Genomic DNA, 15,304 nt, shown 5'->3' with positions numbered 1-15,304 from the left:
TCCATCGCAACTGCCCCTGCACCATCCCTCGGTACGCCTTCCTCTGGAGACGGGTCGTCCTAGAGAGGCCAAAAGTACAGCACCGTATGCTCTTCTCAGGAGGCAGGTGAGGAGGGATCCTGTCTGTACGAGGCAGCCACCATTTAGAGGTGGCCCGTTGTTATCTGGGTCAGAGGTAGTGTCGCCTGCACCCTCTGCTGATATGGGCACATCCAAACAGAGGCTGTGAAGTGCAGCACGTGCGGTGATGATGCGCACTGTCCACTTCCACTGGCACTGGTGCATCCGGTGTCCTTGAAAGCAACGGAAGCAGCTCTTCGGCACACCAATACAGCGCTCAGCCACAAATTGTGTGAAAGCATGTGGCGTGTTGTACAGGCCTTCTGCTGAGTCAGGTCTGTAATGTCATGCAACAGGTGCAGGCAGCCATGGCTCCAGTGGGTAGACATAGTTTCCTGCATAACAAAAAATGATGCAGCTAAGCATGTCCTTTCTCAGTGATCTCAACAGCATTACAGGACACTCTGCTATACAGTAGAAAACTCACGCCAAGTAGCCCACATCCAGGCTTTGCTGAATATGACATTCAAGAGCATACATACATGCAGGATTTAGATGTATAAGTGAGCACTACTGTAAGGTCAGTCTTTTGCCACCATATTCATATAAATGATGCGCTATGATTGCCTACAAAACACAAGCGCTGTCAGGTGCATTTTGCTTTGGTTTCTTCAACAGGAAAGGCTATGCATTTCAACAATGTAATATGTGTCCTGTGTTTCTGCTGCAATTATATTTAACAAAAGGAAAGGGTGGCAATACACTGTATCATACTGTAAAGTGTCTGCATTTGTGTAACTGTCCAGACTGATTCTTGTAGCTTTAGCAGATCCGGCCAAATGCATAGTGCTGGAGCTCAATAGATGTGACTGAGTTCGCCCGACGGGTGACACGGCTATTTTACTGCTTACCCAGAAAAAAAATCACCGTCGTCCAGCAGGCCTTCCTCCGCCTCGGAATGCCGCCAGACAAACGCGTCGCGGAAGGATCCGGGTCAGCGCGAGTCCACGGCCAGGATGCACATGTTCGCGCCACAGATCTGAGAAAAAACAAGCACAGCCCGTACTCACTCTCGCTGCCGAGGCCCGCACTTGTAGCTCATGCACTTGTAGCACTTGAACTCATGCGGTCAAAAACAGTGGCCGAGGTATACTCACTATTACGTCCGCAGCGTAGAACCGCTTGCGGCTCGTTCGCAGCACTGCCCCCAGACTCCTTGATAGTGATGAGTGCCCAATCGACACACCCGACGACGCCGGAGATGCTGCCGCGGCGAACGTTTAGGCAAAGGACGCCCTCCTTCGCCGCCGCCTTCCCCTCGGGTCTCCTCGGAAAGCGAACACCCCCCCTTCTGTTACCCAACGTTGACATTGGTCTCCGCTGCCCGCCGCAAAGGCTTGTTCACAGTCGGTTGGGCTGCGCCGACGTTTTCTTCATTTCCAACGGCGCCTTGAAACCCACCGGAGGCGAAGAAGCGCAGCGCGCACAGCACTGCCGCTCCACTGACAGCGCACTCACCCGCGCACCTCCCAGTTCAACGGCGAGTTCGTCGCACAGACACTGCGCAGTCTCCTCGAAATAACTCTCCCGCGCGTCAAAGTCGTCTTCATGCACCCTCCGACACCGTTGCTCGCGCGGTCACCCGCGTATACGACGATGTAAACAGCCGCCATTTTCTGTCTCAAACGTGTTGATACTACTTTTTCCAGTCTCAAAAAATCGTCTCAATCTGCTCGCATAATTAGATGGCCAACGTCACCACTTCTGCGCCATTTACGACGTCAGTCAGTGACGAAAAAATCAAAATGGCCGCCGACCAATAGGAGAGAGCCAAATGATATACTTTTTGAGACAATTTCGATTGAGACTGATCCGTAATCGCGCCCCTGGCGCAGATTGGGGGCAAGTTCCCGTCATTTCGATTGAGCGTGTGCGCTATCGTCTGAATAATCAGTGATTCCAGATAGAGCCGTGACTTGCTGTCCCTTTCTTTTGCAATCACACGTACCTCGGCCCAGTCTATGTTGCGTGCGGCGGAAACCGAGTGCTCGGCAAGCGCATTTTGACCTGCGCGCCGGTTTCTGACGTCACTCTGGTGATCCCGTATTCTTCGTTCAAAGTCACCCGACTCGCCGATATACACAGATGGGCAGTCCGCACAGGGTATCGAATACACGACACCTGGGAACTTTTCTTTCTTTAGCTTGTCTTTGACGTGCACAAGCTGACTCCTCAGTTTTCGAGCTGGCACATGCGCGGTCTTAACTTCGTAGGACCGTAATATGCGCGCCAAAGGTTCGCTGATGCCAGGAACGTAGGGAATCGCGGCTCGTTTGTGGGTAGCGGGACTAGCTTGCAGCCTAGGACGTTCCATTTGGCGCTGTACGGAGTCCATGACGTGCACAGGATAGCCACATGTGGACTAGTCACGCCGTACACGCACATCTTCAGCAATCTGGTCTTCTCCTCTGGAACACATTTCTTTTCGTCGGAGGAGCGATGACACCACAGAACGTTCGTGGCAATCAGGGTGAACGGACTTAAAATGTAGGTACCGGGCGGTGTGCGTGAGTTTTCTGTAAATGGTGAAATTTAGACGTGAGGACTGTCTGGAAACGAGTATATCTAAAAATGGGAGGCGGCCGTTGATTTCCTCTTCAACGGTGAACTGTATGCTAGGCTCCAAACTGTTGAGGTGAGTAGTAAAGTCATGCAATGCTTCTTTCTTCAGGATGCAAAAGCAGTCGTCAACGTACCTCAGGAATACTTTTGGGGCAGGCGTGAAGGACGCAAGAGCACGGCCTTCGATTTCTTCCATGGCCAATTTTGCAACTGTCACAGAAATCGATGCACCCATGGCGGCTCCGTGAATCTGCCTGAACGGGACATCCTCAAAAGTGAAGTACGTGTTTGAGAGGCAAAATCTCAGAAGGCGGGTCAGGTCATGCACATCTATCGGGGTTCTTTCTGGCAGTGATGGGTCTGATTCAAGGGCAGCGGTGCATGCTTCCACGGCAAGGTCAATCGGCACACTTGTGAAGAGTGATTTTACGTCGAATGAAACCATGATTTCTCCGGCGTTGATTTTAAGGTTTTGAACCTTTTCGATGAAGTGCTGGGTGTTGCGCAGGTGCGTAGGGCTCCTGCCGACGAGAGGAGAGATAACTCTGTGCAGAAACTTGGACAGATTCTGAAGCGGCGAGCGCGTAAAATCCACTATAGGGCGCAGAGGGACGCCAGGCTTGTGAATCTTTGGCAGGCCGTAGATCGCCGGGGCTGAACCATTGTGGCACAGTAGGTAGAAATACAGCGACCTGTGCTGCTGGGGCACCACTCGGAAAACGTCGGTTAGCAATTTTTGTAGTTCTCTCTGCACCGTGCAGCCGGTGGTCGTCCATGGTGAGTGTGGCTGTTTGTTCGGAGAGGAAATCGCGGACGTAATTGTACATCCGCGGGCTTACGCCTAGGGCGTGGAGGCCTTCTAGGATGGCTGCGTGGGTAACGTTATCGAAAGCTTTTGTTAGGTCGACGCCGAGCATAGCCTTGGTGTCGCCCACGGGGGTGTCAAGGATGTGGTGCTTGAGTTGTAGAAAGACGTCGTGGGTAGACAATCCCGGGCGGAAACCAAACATGCACGAAGGCATAAGGTTGTTGTTCTCTAAAGACCGGCTAAGTCGGGTCTGGATAACGCGCTCCATGAGCTTGCGCACACACGACGTAAGAGAGATGAGACGGAGGTTAGCGGGGAGAAGTGGTTTGCCGGATTTGGGAATAAAAACTACTTTGGCGTCTTTCCACTGAGGTGGGAGGGTGCCGCGCAGCCAGCATTCGTTGAAGTAGTCGCTTAGGGCTTAGGGCTTTGGCGGAGGGGGAATAGAGGTTGCGGAGTGCCTTGTTGTGCACTCCGTCGGGGCCAGGAGCTGAGGAAACGTTGAGGCGCCGAAGTTCTGCCCTTACTTCCGCCTCGGTGATCGGTTGGTCGAGAAAGTCGTTGGGGGAGCCTGCGTAGTCAGGGTGGTCTGCGGGGGGATATGCGGGGAAGTAGATATCACGAAGCTCCTCGAGGAGTTCCTGCGGGGAGGCCTCGGATGTGTGTATGAGCTTTACGAGGTTGTGTTCTGGTGTGTCTTGGACTGAGTCGAATCAATGAGATGGCGGAATAGGTTCCAGGTCGAGGGCAGGCTCATGTTGCCGTCCAGCGTGTTACAGAGAGATTCCCAATTTTGGAGAGACAGAGTTGCAGCATGCGTCTCAATCTCCTTGTTGAGCCGGGCCAGCCGGCGTCTGAGTGTTCTATTCCAGTGCTGACGCCGCCACCGCCGTTCGAGACCCGCCTTGGCCTCCCATACGTGCAGGAAATGGGAATTCATCGCGTCGGCAGGGCAGTCCTCTGGGAGTTGGCGAGTCACGGCGCGGACGTCACGCTGGAGTTGGTCGCACCAAGTAGCTATGTCTGAGATGGTGTGTAGAGTGTGGTAGCATCACGAGAGGGTCTACGTGTTGGGCCTGCTTGTAGGAGAATCTCGATAATGTACTGATCACTACCCAAATTCTCCTGGGTGTTACACCATGCAGCGTGAGGGAGGCGGTGGGTGAAGGTGAGGTCAGGAGTAGTGTCTGCGCAGACACTGTTCCCGGCGCGAGTAGGGGTGGTGGGTTCTGTGAGAAGGGAGAAGCCGGCCTGCTGAGCTGCCAGCCATACCCTGCGCCCCTTGGGGGTGTCGGCTGTGTAGCCCCAGGCCGTGTGCGGGGCGTTGAAGTCCCCTACAATCAGAAGGGGGAATTTGTGTGCAGCTCGCTTGGCAAGCGTGAATAGTCGGTCGAAGTCGGGCCGCAGGCACTTCTGGTGGCTGTATACGTTGAGGATGAAGAGACTAGTATCCCGAGTGCACTGCGGCACGAGATCGATGAGGAGATGATCTATTTCGGGGACGTCTAAGGGGTGGGAGATAGTAGTGAGCGCACGACGTAAAAGAAATGCAACCCGAGGGGGTGTAGGAGAAAAGGGGACGATGGGCACGTAGCTGGGTAGGGTGAGGGGATTGGAGGGCTCTTGCAGCGCGAGCACGTCGGGGCCGTCTGCCCGAGCTAGGAACTGGTGAAGCAGTCCCCGCTTGGAATCAAAGCCTCGAAAGTTACACTGTCAGATGGTGAGGCTAGTGCGTTGTCTCGCCATCACTGAAGCTGTCGTTTGCCGTGGAGGAGTTGGAGACGGTGTGGAGCCGGGCTTTCTTTTTAGGCCGCACGGCAGCACAGGCTGTCGCGTGGCGAGCCTCTTGCTCCTTAAATCGCTCGTCAATTTGGCGAGCAAATTCGTCTAGACGGGTAGTGAGGTTGGCGAATTGATTTGTGAAGGCCTGGATGGCCGTCTGCACTGCGGCCTGAATTCTCGCCTCCATGAGTTGTTCGAAATTGGGAGGCAGGGCTGGCGTTCCCTCGGTCGGGGTTAGTGTGGTCAGGGAGGTAGTGGGTGTTGCGGCCCGCTTTTTGGCCGGCGGTTCGCGAGTAGGGAGAGGTGGCGGTGGAAGAGGGGGGGGGGGTAGGAGCGGCCGGGGCCGCTGGTGCCGGGGTAGAGGTTTGGGCCTGCTGGTGGGCATGTAGCTGTGACTGGAGGCGGAGGTTGGTGGTCTTGAGGGAGGCGAGCTGCGCGCGGACACGCAGCAGCTCTTCATTGAGGGAGTTGGCGGAGTCCTGGGAAACTACGCCTGCACAGCTCACCTCGTTGGTGCAGCGGCCGGGTGCCTGGGCCGGTGGCCTCGGTGGGACTGGAGGTGGTGGTGGCCTGGTTCCAGTCCAGGAGCGGAACCAGGCCTTGGGCTTGTTAGGGGTGGACGGCTGTTTTGGTGCGGCAGGCTGCAACAGCGGAAAGGACTTCGATGGGAGCTGCGGGGCCTGGGGCTTCCGGGTCGTTGAGCGGCTTTGGTGTTCGGATGGAGCCTGACTGGTGGGAGTCTGGCTGGCGTTTGCCTCGGCGGCTCGCTTGGCATCCCAGTACATCTTTTTGACGAGGTATGGGGTGCGGAAGCGCGCCTTGCACGTTCTGTCCGCCGTCAGGTGTGTTTTACCGCAGGCATTGCATTGCGGCGTGCAGGAGTGGTCCTCAGGGTGGTTCGACTTGGTCGCAGCCGGGACAGCGGCGTTGCTTGGGAGCCGGGCACACATCCGCACAGGGGCCGAGTGCGCCGCAGTTACGCCAGTGTTCGATCTTCTTTTTGAGGAGGTATCACCTATAGAGTACAGAGGAGTAGTAGATGTGCTTGGGCACCCAGTCTTGTTCGAAGAGGATGATGATGGGCTCTGTCGAGCCAATGCGTCTAAAGTCGAGGATGGGAGGGTTCCGCTCGTGACTGAGACGGTCCTTGATGTCTTCGTATGAGTGGTCGAGAAGGACCCCGTGGACCACGCCGCGGGCGCAGTCCTCCGGTGCCGCTTGGTAGGAGTATATGTCGTAGGCGGTGCCTTTGATCAGTATGGACTTGATGTCGAGGTAGCGGAGTCTGCGCTACGGGTCGGGAGTGTTGATGAGGATGAGATGTTGGAGGGTGGTGACAATGACTCTGTCGGGCTTGGCCTCTTGAGGTCGGAGGCGGACTGCTTGCAGAATGACATCGCGAAGCACAACGTCATTCACGGTCGGAAGGTTGAGGCCGCCACGGGGACGGAGGATGATCTTATCGTCGTCGATGGGGAGCTTGGGGTGGCGTAGGAAAGACAGTTGGGGCGGCCGGGGCCGGCGCCCGGCCGGGGCTTGAGGCAGATTAAGAGTAACGGTGGGAGGGGATTTGTGATTGGAGCTTCGCTTGTCGTGCGCTGATTGCCAGCCGTTAGTAGAGGTAAGTTCCGAGGGAGATATGTCTTCTCCCTCTACTGCAATGGGTTCCATGCTGCCGTCGAGGCGCCGACGCGCCGGTGGTCCGAGCGCGAAGCTGCGTCTCTAGCGGCGTTCGGTATCGGCGGCTGCTGCGCCGCGAGGTTTAGCCTCAGCGCAGCGGGGTGATGAAAATATATGGACTTGCCTCTCAATGTGGTGGTCCAAAGCGGGAGAGGTTAGTATCGGCAGGTTCCTGATGAGAAGCGGATGCTGATGACACTAGTTTCAGACGGCTGGGATGAGTAAATCCGATCGTAAAGGACAAAGTTTGCGGAGCGCATGTGAAGCGAGTCCGCTCACCCGGCCTCCGAACGCCCGGAACTCCGAACGCCAGCAGTGGACACAATCGCGGTGAGCAGGCGGTGGCATCCACCTATAGGAGGCAGTTATGCGCCTTTACCTTTATTAAAACCAGCAGAAGGTTTAGACCGTTGGTTCTGAGGAAAGGAAAGGCACATAACTGGCTCCCTGGGTCAGTAGACACCTATCATGCTTTGAGGTGCGTGGCTTTGAGGTTAATGAAAATGCTTGAAAATGAAGCGAGGACAGTGCAGCGAGCTATCGAAAAGATATGGTAACGTTCAGAGACAGGAAGAGAGCAAAACTGGTTATAGTGGGCCTTCGTAAGAGGGTTGATGGTATTGATAAACAAATAAAAGAAGAGCAAATGGCCGTGGGAGGGCATGTAATGCGGAGAACAGAAAATCGATGGTGGCTTGATGACGGCCCGGGTTCGAACCCGACCGTGGAGGCCGCGTTTCGATGGAGGCGAAAACGCTAAGGCGCCCGTGTGCTGTGCGATTTAAAGATCCCAAGGAGCACTCCATTACGCACCTCTTTCTTCCTTTCTTCTCTATCCCTTCTCTTACGGCACGGTTCAAGTGTCCGCCGATATGTGAGACAGATGCTGCGCCATTTCCTTTCCCTGAAAACAAATTTCAACCCGCCTCGGTGGCTCAGTGGTTAGGGCGCTCGACTACTGATCCGGAGTTCCCGGGTTCGAACCCGACCGCGGCGGCTGCGTTTTTATGGAGGAAAAACGCTAAGGCGCCCGTGTGCTGTGCGATGTCAGTGCACGTTAAAGATCCCCAGGTGGTCGAAATTATTCCGGAGCCCTCCACTACGAGCACCTCTTCCTTTCTTTCTTCTTTCACTCCCTCCTTTATCCCTTCCCATACGGCGCGGTTCAGGTGTCCAACGATATATGAGACAGATACTGCGCCATTTCCTTTCCCCAAAAAACCAATTATTATTAATTTCATTTTGCTGACGGAGTGGCAAAAACATAGACAAACGTAGTAATGGGCCGGAGAGAGGTAGGCGAATGAGATTAGGGATTCGCAGGGATAGGGTAGCCGCAGCTGGCGCTAAACAGAGTTAACTGGAGATCGATGGGAGAGGCTTTTGTCCTGCAGTAGAAGTAGTTGGACTGAGGATGATGTTGTATTTGGTACTGATTGGGTTTTAGTGGTCTGTTAGACAAATATAACGCGGGAGTCATGTCTAACGTGAATAATGACGCGACGCGACATGGACACTACTGGGATAAAAAATCATCAGCATATTTCAAATCCCCTTTTGTCGGCAGGAAACTGATCTTTCTTTTATGCTCGACTGAACAAGCACGGCGTGGGAGCCATTAGAAGACGACACCGATGACATCACGTGGCATAGACACCGCAGAGGGACAGCAGCATATTTTTGTCAGCCTGTGCTCGGTGATGGCATGGAATGTGGGGTTTAACATTAAAAAGCTGCACATGAGCTATGAGAGACGCCATAGTGGAGGGCTCCGTATTAATTTAAACCACCTGGTGTTATTAATAAAACGTGCTCTGACATAGCACAGCACACATATGTTTTTACATTTCGCCTCCATCGAGATGCAGCCGCCGCTACTGGAATTGGTCCTTTCACCTTGGGCTCAGCAGCCGAACACCATAGCCACTAAGCCATCGCAGCGGATTCATTGTATTCGGCATCAAACTGCTAATGTCCGCCCTTGTGCCCATGTGACAAGGGCATAAAACGCTTCTGGCGCGTTATTAATGCGTTAGCATTAGAAGGGTCTGTGCCATCACGCGTGGCCACCTCGGATACAACGAAATAAGTATACTACTTCGGATATAACGAACCTTAGTATGACACCTTGAATATAACAAACTTTGCGCGTTAACTTCGGTCATAACGAATCAAAATGCCACCTCGGATGTAATGAACTGTGTTGATCTCAAATCTAACGAAACTAGTTACCACCCCGGACATAACAAAGTTTTAGCGTGTCAACCTCGGATACAACGAACCTAAGTGTACCACCGCGAGAAAAAAAGCAGTATGTGTGAGATCGAAAGAATTAAGAGATACATTGTGTTGTAAAAATGAAAATAATGACATAGAACGATTATGAGGAAATGTATATATAAGAAATTTATCCAGCAACAACAGAATCAGCATCAACAAAACATGCTAATGCATTGATAAGATCCACCGAGAAACACCCATCTTTTTTTTTAAACCAAACATATGGTGCTGCCATCTGTCCAACTCAAGCTTAATGAAAGGCTGCATCTTTAAGAAAAACCGCAAGATGGCAGCTGCACCCGTTTAGGAGAAACCACGGTGGAAGAAACAAATGAGAACTTGGAACAATGCATCTCGTAGTTCGAAAGCAAATGCAGTCAGAAACTTGAAAGTTGTACTTCATGCTTCCGACGGAACTTCTTATAGTGACTGGACTATTGCAGCATCATATTAAGGGAAGAACACTGCATGCATATTTACTCAAGCACCGTGCAAGGGACTGACTTCAGTCAAATATTTTCCGGGCGCAGGCGATAAGCAGCACAGTCTATCTTTTTTACAACCCACTAGGGAGCAGAAAACTGCTCGAGATAAGGTATGCAGCAAACGAGATAGTGGCATTTGAGTTGCCCCTTCTTTGTCAGAGACGCAGTGCGAGTGTGAGTTTATGTCGTGGGGACAGCAGGAGGTGGAAACGGCGACATGCAAGTGGCTTCGGGCTCAGGTCGACTTCCGCTGTTCGTCGTGGATGCCTTTACGAAGGCTCCCTTCTCGGGCAACCCTGCAGCCGTGGTGTTTCTACAGGACGACAGCGTACGTACACTGAACACTAAACTCGATTAAAACAGTCACGAGGGTTTTGTCCTCAGAAGCGGAGGAAATAGGCAAACGCAAAATTTTCGTCTCGAATGCAGATCGGTCCACGCGGTGTTGTTTTTTCAGGGGCCTGGCATACATTTGGCCAAGAATTTTGTTTACATTGCGCATACTGCGAAATATGCGCAACAACGAAACTAGGGGTGTGTGAAGGTCAATTTTTTTCGAATACGAACCGAAACGAATAGTTAGGATCCAATATCGACGCAGATGCTTTTATTCAAATGGAATTTTTATTTTAACAAGCTGGGATAGTGGCCCTTATTCAAGAATGGTCCAGTGTGCGTTAGTGCTGAAGACATATTAGTGAAAGCATAAGTTCAAAAGTGCCTGACTCAGTGCAGAAAGAATATTCCAGGCTTGAACATCACATTTATGCACGTGCAGTTATGTTTTGTAGCGTGAGCTACACTGGCCGAGGTTGAGCAGTTTCGCGTGGCTCCTGAAGAGCTGTGCTGCGCATTCGCAAGGAGCAGTGACGTCGCACGGCGCACAGCTGGCGCGCCGGAGCCGCCGCCGCCGCGCGCGCCTCGCCGGTCTGCGCATTCGAGACGAGTGACTTCATAGTTGCGGCAGACGCACTGGCGCCGGCGCGTGCCCAGCTGTGCGCCTCCGTTGCGCAGTAGCCAAGTCTGACGCTGCGCCGGAGCCGCTTGATAGCGCCTCTCATTTTGTGCACATGCGCAGAGGTATCAGGGGGGGGGGGGATACATATAGCGGGGCGTTTGCCAGTGTGGTATAGTCATAAGGAGAGCGAAATTGCTGCTCACGCTACGTATATCCTGGCATAGCAGAGCTAAGCCACTGCTAATTTTTTAAACAAGAAATTCTAACTGCCCCTGAGCAAAAATGACACTAAAATATTGCACACTGCCATGCGAAGATATCATTTCATGTAAGAAATATATAATTCCAGAACATTACGGCGAAAAAATAATGTTTCTGGAAATTGCCTAGAGAGGAAAAGTGGTGCTATACGTATACATCTATGCAAGCTCCTTAAAGAGCGCTTCATCCACCAAGCGCAAGCGGGGAAGACGTTAGTGGTTTCAGTGAGTGGTTTTTGAGGAAAGGAAATGGCGCAGTAACTAATAACTGTCTGACTGCTCGGTGGACACCTCAACAGCGCCGTGAGAAAAGGGAGGAAGGTGGAAGTGAAGGGTTGTTGTAGCGGAGGGCTCTGGGATAATTTTTATCACCTGGGGATCTATAACGTGCACTGACATCGCACAGCGAACGAGCGTATTTCATGTTTCGCCTCCATCGAAACGCGGCCGCCGCGGTTGAAGTCGAACGCGGGTACTCCGAAATTTCGTATTTGGCTCGGCTACTGTTGGACCGAAAACGTAGATTCTACCGCTGAATAATGATGGCATCGCGATAGATACAACTTAAAAAAAAATGCAGTTGCCAACACCGCCCACGGAACGCGGCGTCCTGTATTACTCCACTAACCAATCACAACAGTGAACAAAATCAGCCTTTTAATGTTTATTGACTGCATCGAACAAGCCACAGGCATAAAAATTATTGAGCTTATAATTTCGTGTCGTGATTAGCTTCTTGTTCAAGCAAGGAAAGCTTGAACAATGGTCTAGTTTTTATCAATGAGGAATAGACGATATGCGTGCCTCGATGGCCAGCGCCGCTTTCAGGGTGAGGACACCGCTTTCGACGGTAGATTGTTGGGCCCCACTCTCCCGTTCGGTTGTGTTCCTGTATATGCTCCCGCAGGGAGCATATACAGGAACACTACCGTTCGGCTGCATTGAGCGCGATGCGGCGGCGCACCGTTTCGAAGAGAAAACTACTGCTTCCGCGTGGAATTCCGCGAATCTGGCGTTCTGCCAAGACAGTAGCAGTGCTATCAGAGTTAGTTAGGCTAATTAAGTATATCATTTTTTGCAACGAATCTGCCGAGAAACTCTGCGCCTTATGAACTGTCGTTACATTCTCACTACGGGCGTAGTATATTCCAGTGCAATCTGCTGACCTTGATGCTCTACATTTCGTTTACTTTTCCAGCAACTGGGATTATTTATTTCGAGCTTTAGTTGCATATTCGCCAAAGACTTTTAATCAGGCTGCTTCTCGTTCGCCATGAAATCAAGTGCGAGGAGTCGCCTTTGACGGATAATTTCAGTAATTATGAGGATGCCAAGGTAAATTTGTGTATTATACCCCCCCTCCCCCCCCCCCCAAAAAAAAAAACTGAAATGCAAGCGTTTCGCATGCCCTACCTGGCCCATTTCGGAGTTCTGTTGAATTCGCCGTGTCGCTCGACCTTCGCTCGCGATCCCCACTTTTTTTTTCTGCGGACGCTGTACCGAGCAAAGCGAAATAGCCGATGTTCTTTTCTAGTGTGGTCAGAACACCCGGGAACCCAACTACCCCACATAGCTTGATCTTCGACTGCTGCATCGCACATACAATACGACCTCAGTTCAAGCAAAGCGGCGAGTCTCGATGGGCGAAACTGGCCACTTTCGCCTCGGTTTTGCATGCTTCAAGCGCTCCCCGCCGCCTGTCTTCTTCCGATTAGAGACGCCTCGTTAAACGTCTCAGCCTCGGTACACATTGCACCTTCTGAACCACGCTGTCAGAAGTCGCATGTTTTGTCCACCAGACCAGAAGCAGAGTGCCGATGACACAGGCCAGGAAAGCTGAAAGGCGAGTGCTAAAAGCTACCAGGCCACATCAAAACTTGCCAAGCGCTTTCTTCAGATGCTGACGACAAAGACGTTTCCCAGTAATACAGACGTATTATTTGGGTTCTCGCGCTGGTAAACGAGTAGGTGAAGCTCTCGTTGCTGCATTTTGTAGGGAGCGTTCTTCCATTGTACCAAAGCTGGCTCGAGAAAACCGCTCATTTTCCTCAGGCGACCTTGCGGTAGGCGTCGAGCATAGCAGTTGGCGTCATGCAGCCACATCAGTAAAATTCATCACACGTGTTTCTGCAGGCAGACATGTCGTAGAGCTCACTTTCTTTTTGGCATTTCTTGACAGCAGCGGGGATTAGAGCTTGTCTGTCGAGTTCACTCGTCCATGTCTCTGCGCTCTTTATGTCACACATGGTTTTAAATCTCGCCCAGACCCTGCCTTAATGAGAGATATATTGCCTTAGCCGACGGCAGTCGTGCAAGTGAGGCGGTAAGCCAGCGTCTTTTGGCACCTGGAACAGACGCTTGCGCGGGAGTGAGGAAGGTGGCCTGTGTTGCTCCGACTCCCCCTTGTTAGTTTAGCCTGGCGGGGATAATGGGATTCAAATTAACTGGTTATCAGGGGATGAGTTTGTGAGGTTTCTTTGCGAATCAGTCTCTTTTAATGGCTTTGTCGGAGCTAAGGCGAGGAACAACAGCTCCGACAGCGTTGACGTTCAAACTGTATATTTGCGCTGCACGCGCTGCGGCGGCCTAGCCCAACTTCCTCGCTCTTGTCCGGCGCCGCGTGCCATGGCCTGCGAGCCGAGCACGGCGCGAGGGGCGCTACAGCCCCCCCCCCCCTCCCACCCCCCTTGTAGAGCGAAACCAGAGGATTCGCCCAGCGGATGTGCTTGGAGGAAGCTGCGCACAATGGTGGCGCAGTCGAAGCGACAGCGAGTGTAGGGCCGACGGGCAGAGGAGTGGCAATGTAGGCTGGTTTGAGGCGCTCAGCAGCCACGACCAGATCAGTCAGAGGCTTCAGGAAAGAGGCGCACTTCGGGAGAAAGCGGCGATAACAGTTCAGGAGGCCCAAGAATTCTCTGAGGTTTTTGAGTGGGGGCGGGAAAATCTTGAATGGCTTTGACTTTGCTGTCGAGAGGCCAAATGCCCTGTGGAGATGCAAGGTGGCCGAGGAACTCTATTGTAGCTATACGCCAAAGAGGCACTTGTTCGGGTTGACGACGAGCCCATTATCATCCAGTCGGTGGAAGAGGGCGCGCAGATGAGCTTCATGCTCAGTACCGGATGAACTTGCTACGAGGAGATCAACGACGTAAGCGAACACGAAGTCGAGGTCTCGCGTAACCTCGTTGACAGCTCGCTGAAAAGTCTTTGCGGCGTTGCGCAAGCCAAAAGGCATCCGCACATACTCAAAGAGGCCGAACGGTGTGGCAATGGCCGTCTTCGGAATATCAGCGGGCTGCACAGGAATTTGATGATAAGCCTTCACTAAGTCAATTTTAGAGAAGATCATGCACCCAGCCAGAGTTGATGTGAAGTCCTGTATGTGAGGAAATGGATAGCTGTCTGGTAAAATGTGAGCGCTGAGGGCGCGGTAATCTCCACATGGTCTCCAGTCGCCCGGATCTTTCTGTGGCACCATGTGAAGTGGCGATGGCCAGTTGCTGGAGGAAGGACATACTATACCGAGTTCCGGCATGTGTTCGAACTCACGGCGAGCGATAGCGAGGCGTTCTCCCGACAAACGGCGAGGGCGAGCAAACACCGGAGGCCCCGAAGTCACGATGTGGTGAGTGATCGAGCGCTTCACCGGTGACTCTCTGGTATGCGGCTTTGTGAGGTTGGGAAAATCAGCCATAACTTTCGCATACGACGAAACAGGGACGAGAGCGCGAAGCCCCGTCGCCGCAGTGGTGGAGAGTACGCCGTTGACGAAGAGGAGCGTGCTGAGGTCTATAAGGCGATGAGCTTGCATGTCGACGGCTAGGTTGAAGAAACTGAGGAAGTCCGTGCCGAGAACAGCTTGCGAGACGTCAGCGATAATGAAGATCCAGCGAAACGTGCGGCGCAATCCGAGGTTAAGCGTCAGGTACCGTGGGCCGTACGTGCGAATGGGCGAGTTGTTGATCGCTTGGAGCGGGGAGGCCTGTTCGTCGCGACGGCGATCTGACCAAGAGGCGCTATGACGCTGACTTGTGCTCCCGTGTCGACCAGGAAACGAGTACCAGTAATCTTGTCCGAGACGTAAAAGAGGCGGCATGTCCGTCCACCCGCACCACTTGCCGCCGTCAGTGGCCGGTCGCAGCGTTTACCGACCAGCAGCACGGTTGTGTGCACTTGCGAGCAGAGCTGCCGAAAATACGGTGGTACCAGCAGACAGCCGAGGGCGAGATGGCTGGCCGCGCGTCGGATAGTTGAGATTCCGGGGAGCGGCGATGTGCCCTGAACCCCGGCGGAGAACGGCGCGGCAAAGGCGCGAGGACATCGAGCCGCCTGGCAAGAGCATCAAGTCGACATTCGATGCTGGCAAGCT

The 15,304-nt window shown here is 53.0% G+C and overlaps 1 protein-coding gene and 1 long non-coding RNA gene across 2 annotated transcripts in view; one reads left to right on the top strand and one right to left on the bottom strand.

Moving 5' to 3' along the window:
- Positions 1 to 415: 415 nt before the first annotated feature.
- On the bottom strand, positions 416 to 1,940 carry LOC144114443 (uncharacterized). The gene is made up of 3 exons (XR_013311038.1): positions 1,218 to 1,940; positions 972 to 1,099; positions 416 to 455 (listed from the first exon to the last, which is right to left on the bottom strand). It is a non-coding gene; the product is annotated as an uncharacterized LOC144114443 (long non-coding RNA).
- A 7,914-nt stretch (positions 1,941 to 9,854) lies between these two features.
- The window catches only part of LOC144114442 (phenazine biosynthesis-like domain-containing protein), a 44,445-nt gene continuing 38,995 nt past the window's right edge, over positions 9,855 to 15,304 (top strand). Inside the window, exon 1 of the mRNA XM_077648187.1 lies at positions 9,855 to 10,045. Coding sequence (XP_077504313.1) covers positions 9,935 to 10,045 — 111 coding nt within the window. The 5' untranslated portion in view covers positions 9,855 to 9,934. The remainder of the gene's footprint in view (positions 10,046 to 15,304) is intronic.

This window comes from Amblyomma americanum, chromosome 1 (assembly GCF_052857255.1).
Source record: "Amblyomma americanum isolate KBUSLIRL-KWMA chromosome 1, ASM5285725v1, whole genome shotgun sequence".
Classification (NCBI taxonomy): Eukaryota; Metazoa; Arthropoda; class Arachnida; order Ixodida; family Ixodidae; genus Amblyomma; species Amblyomma americanum.
This window is presented reverse-complemented; position numbering and strand designations above follow the sequence as displayed.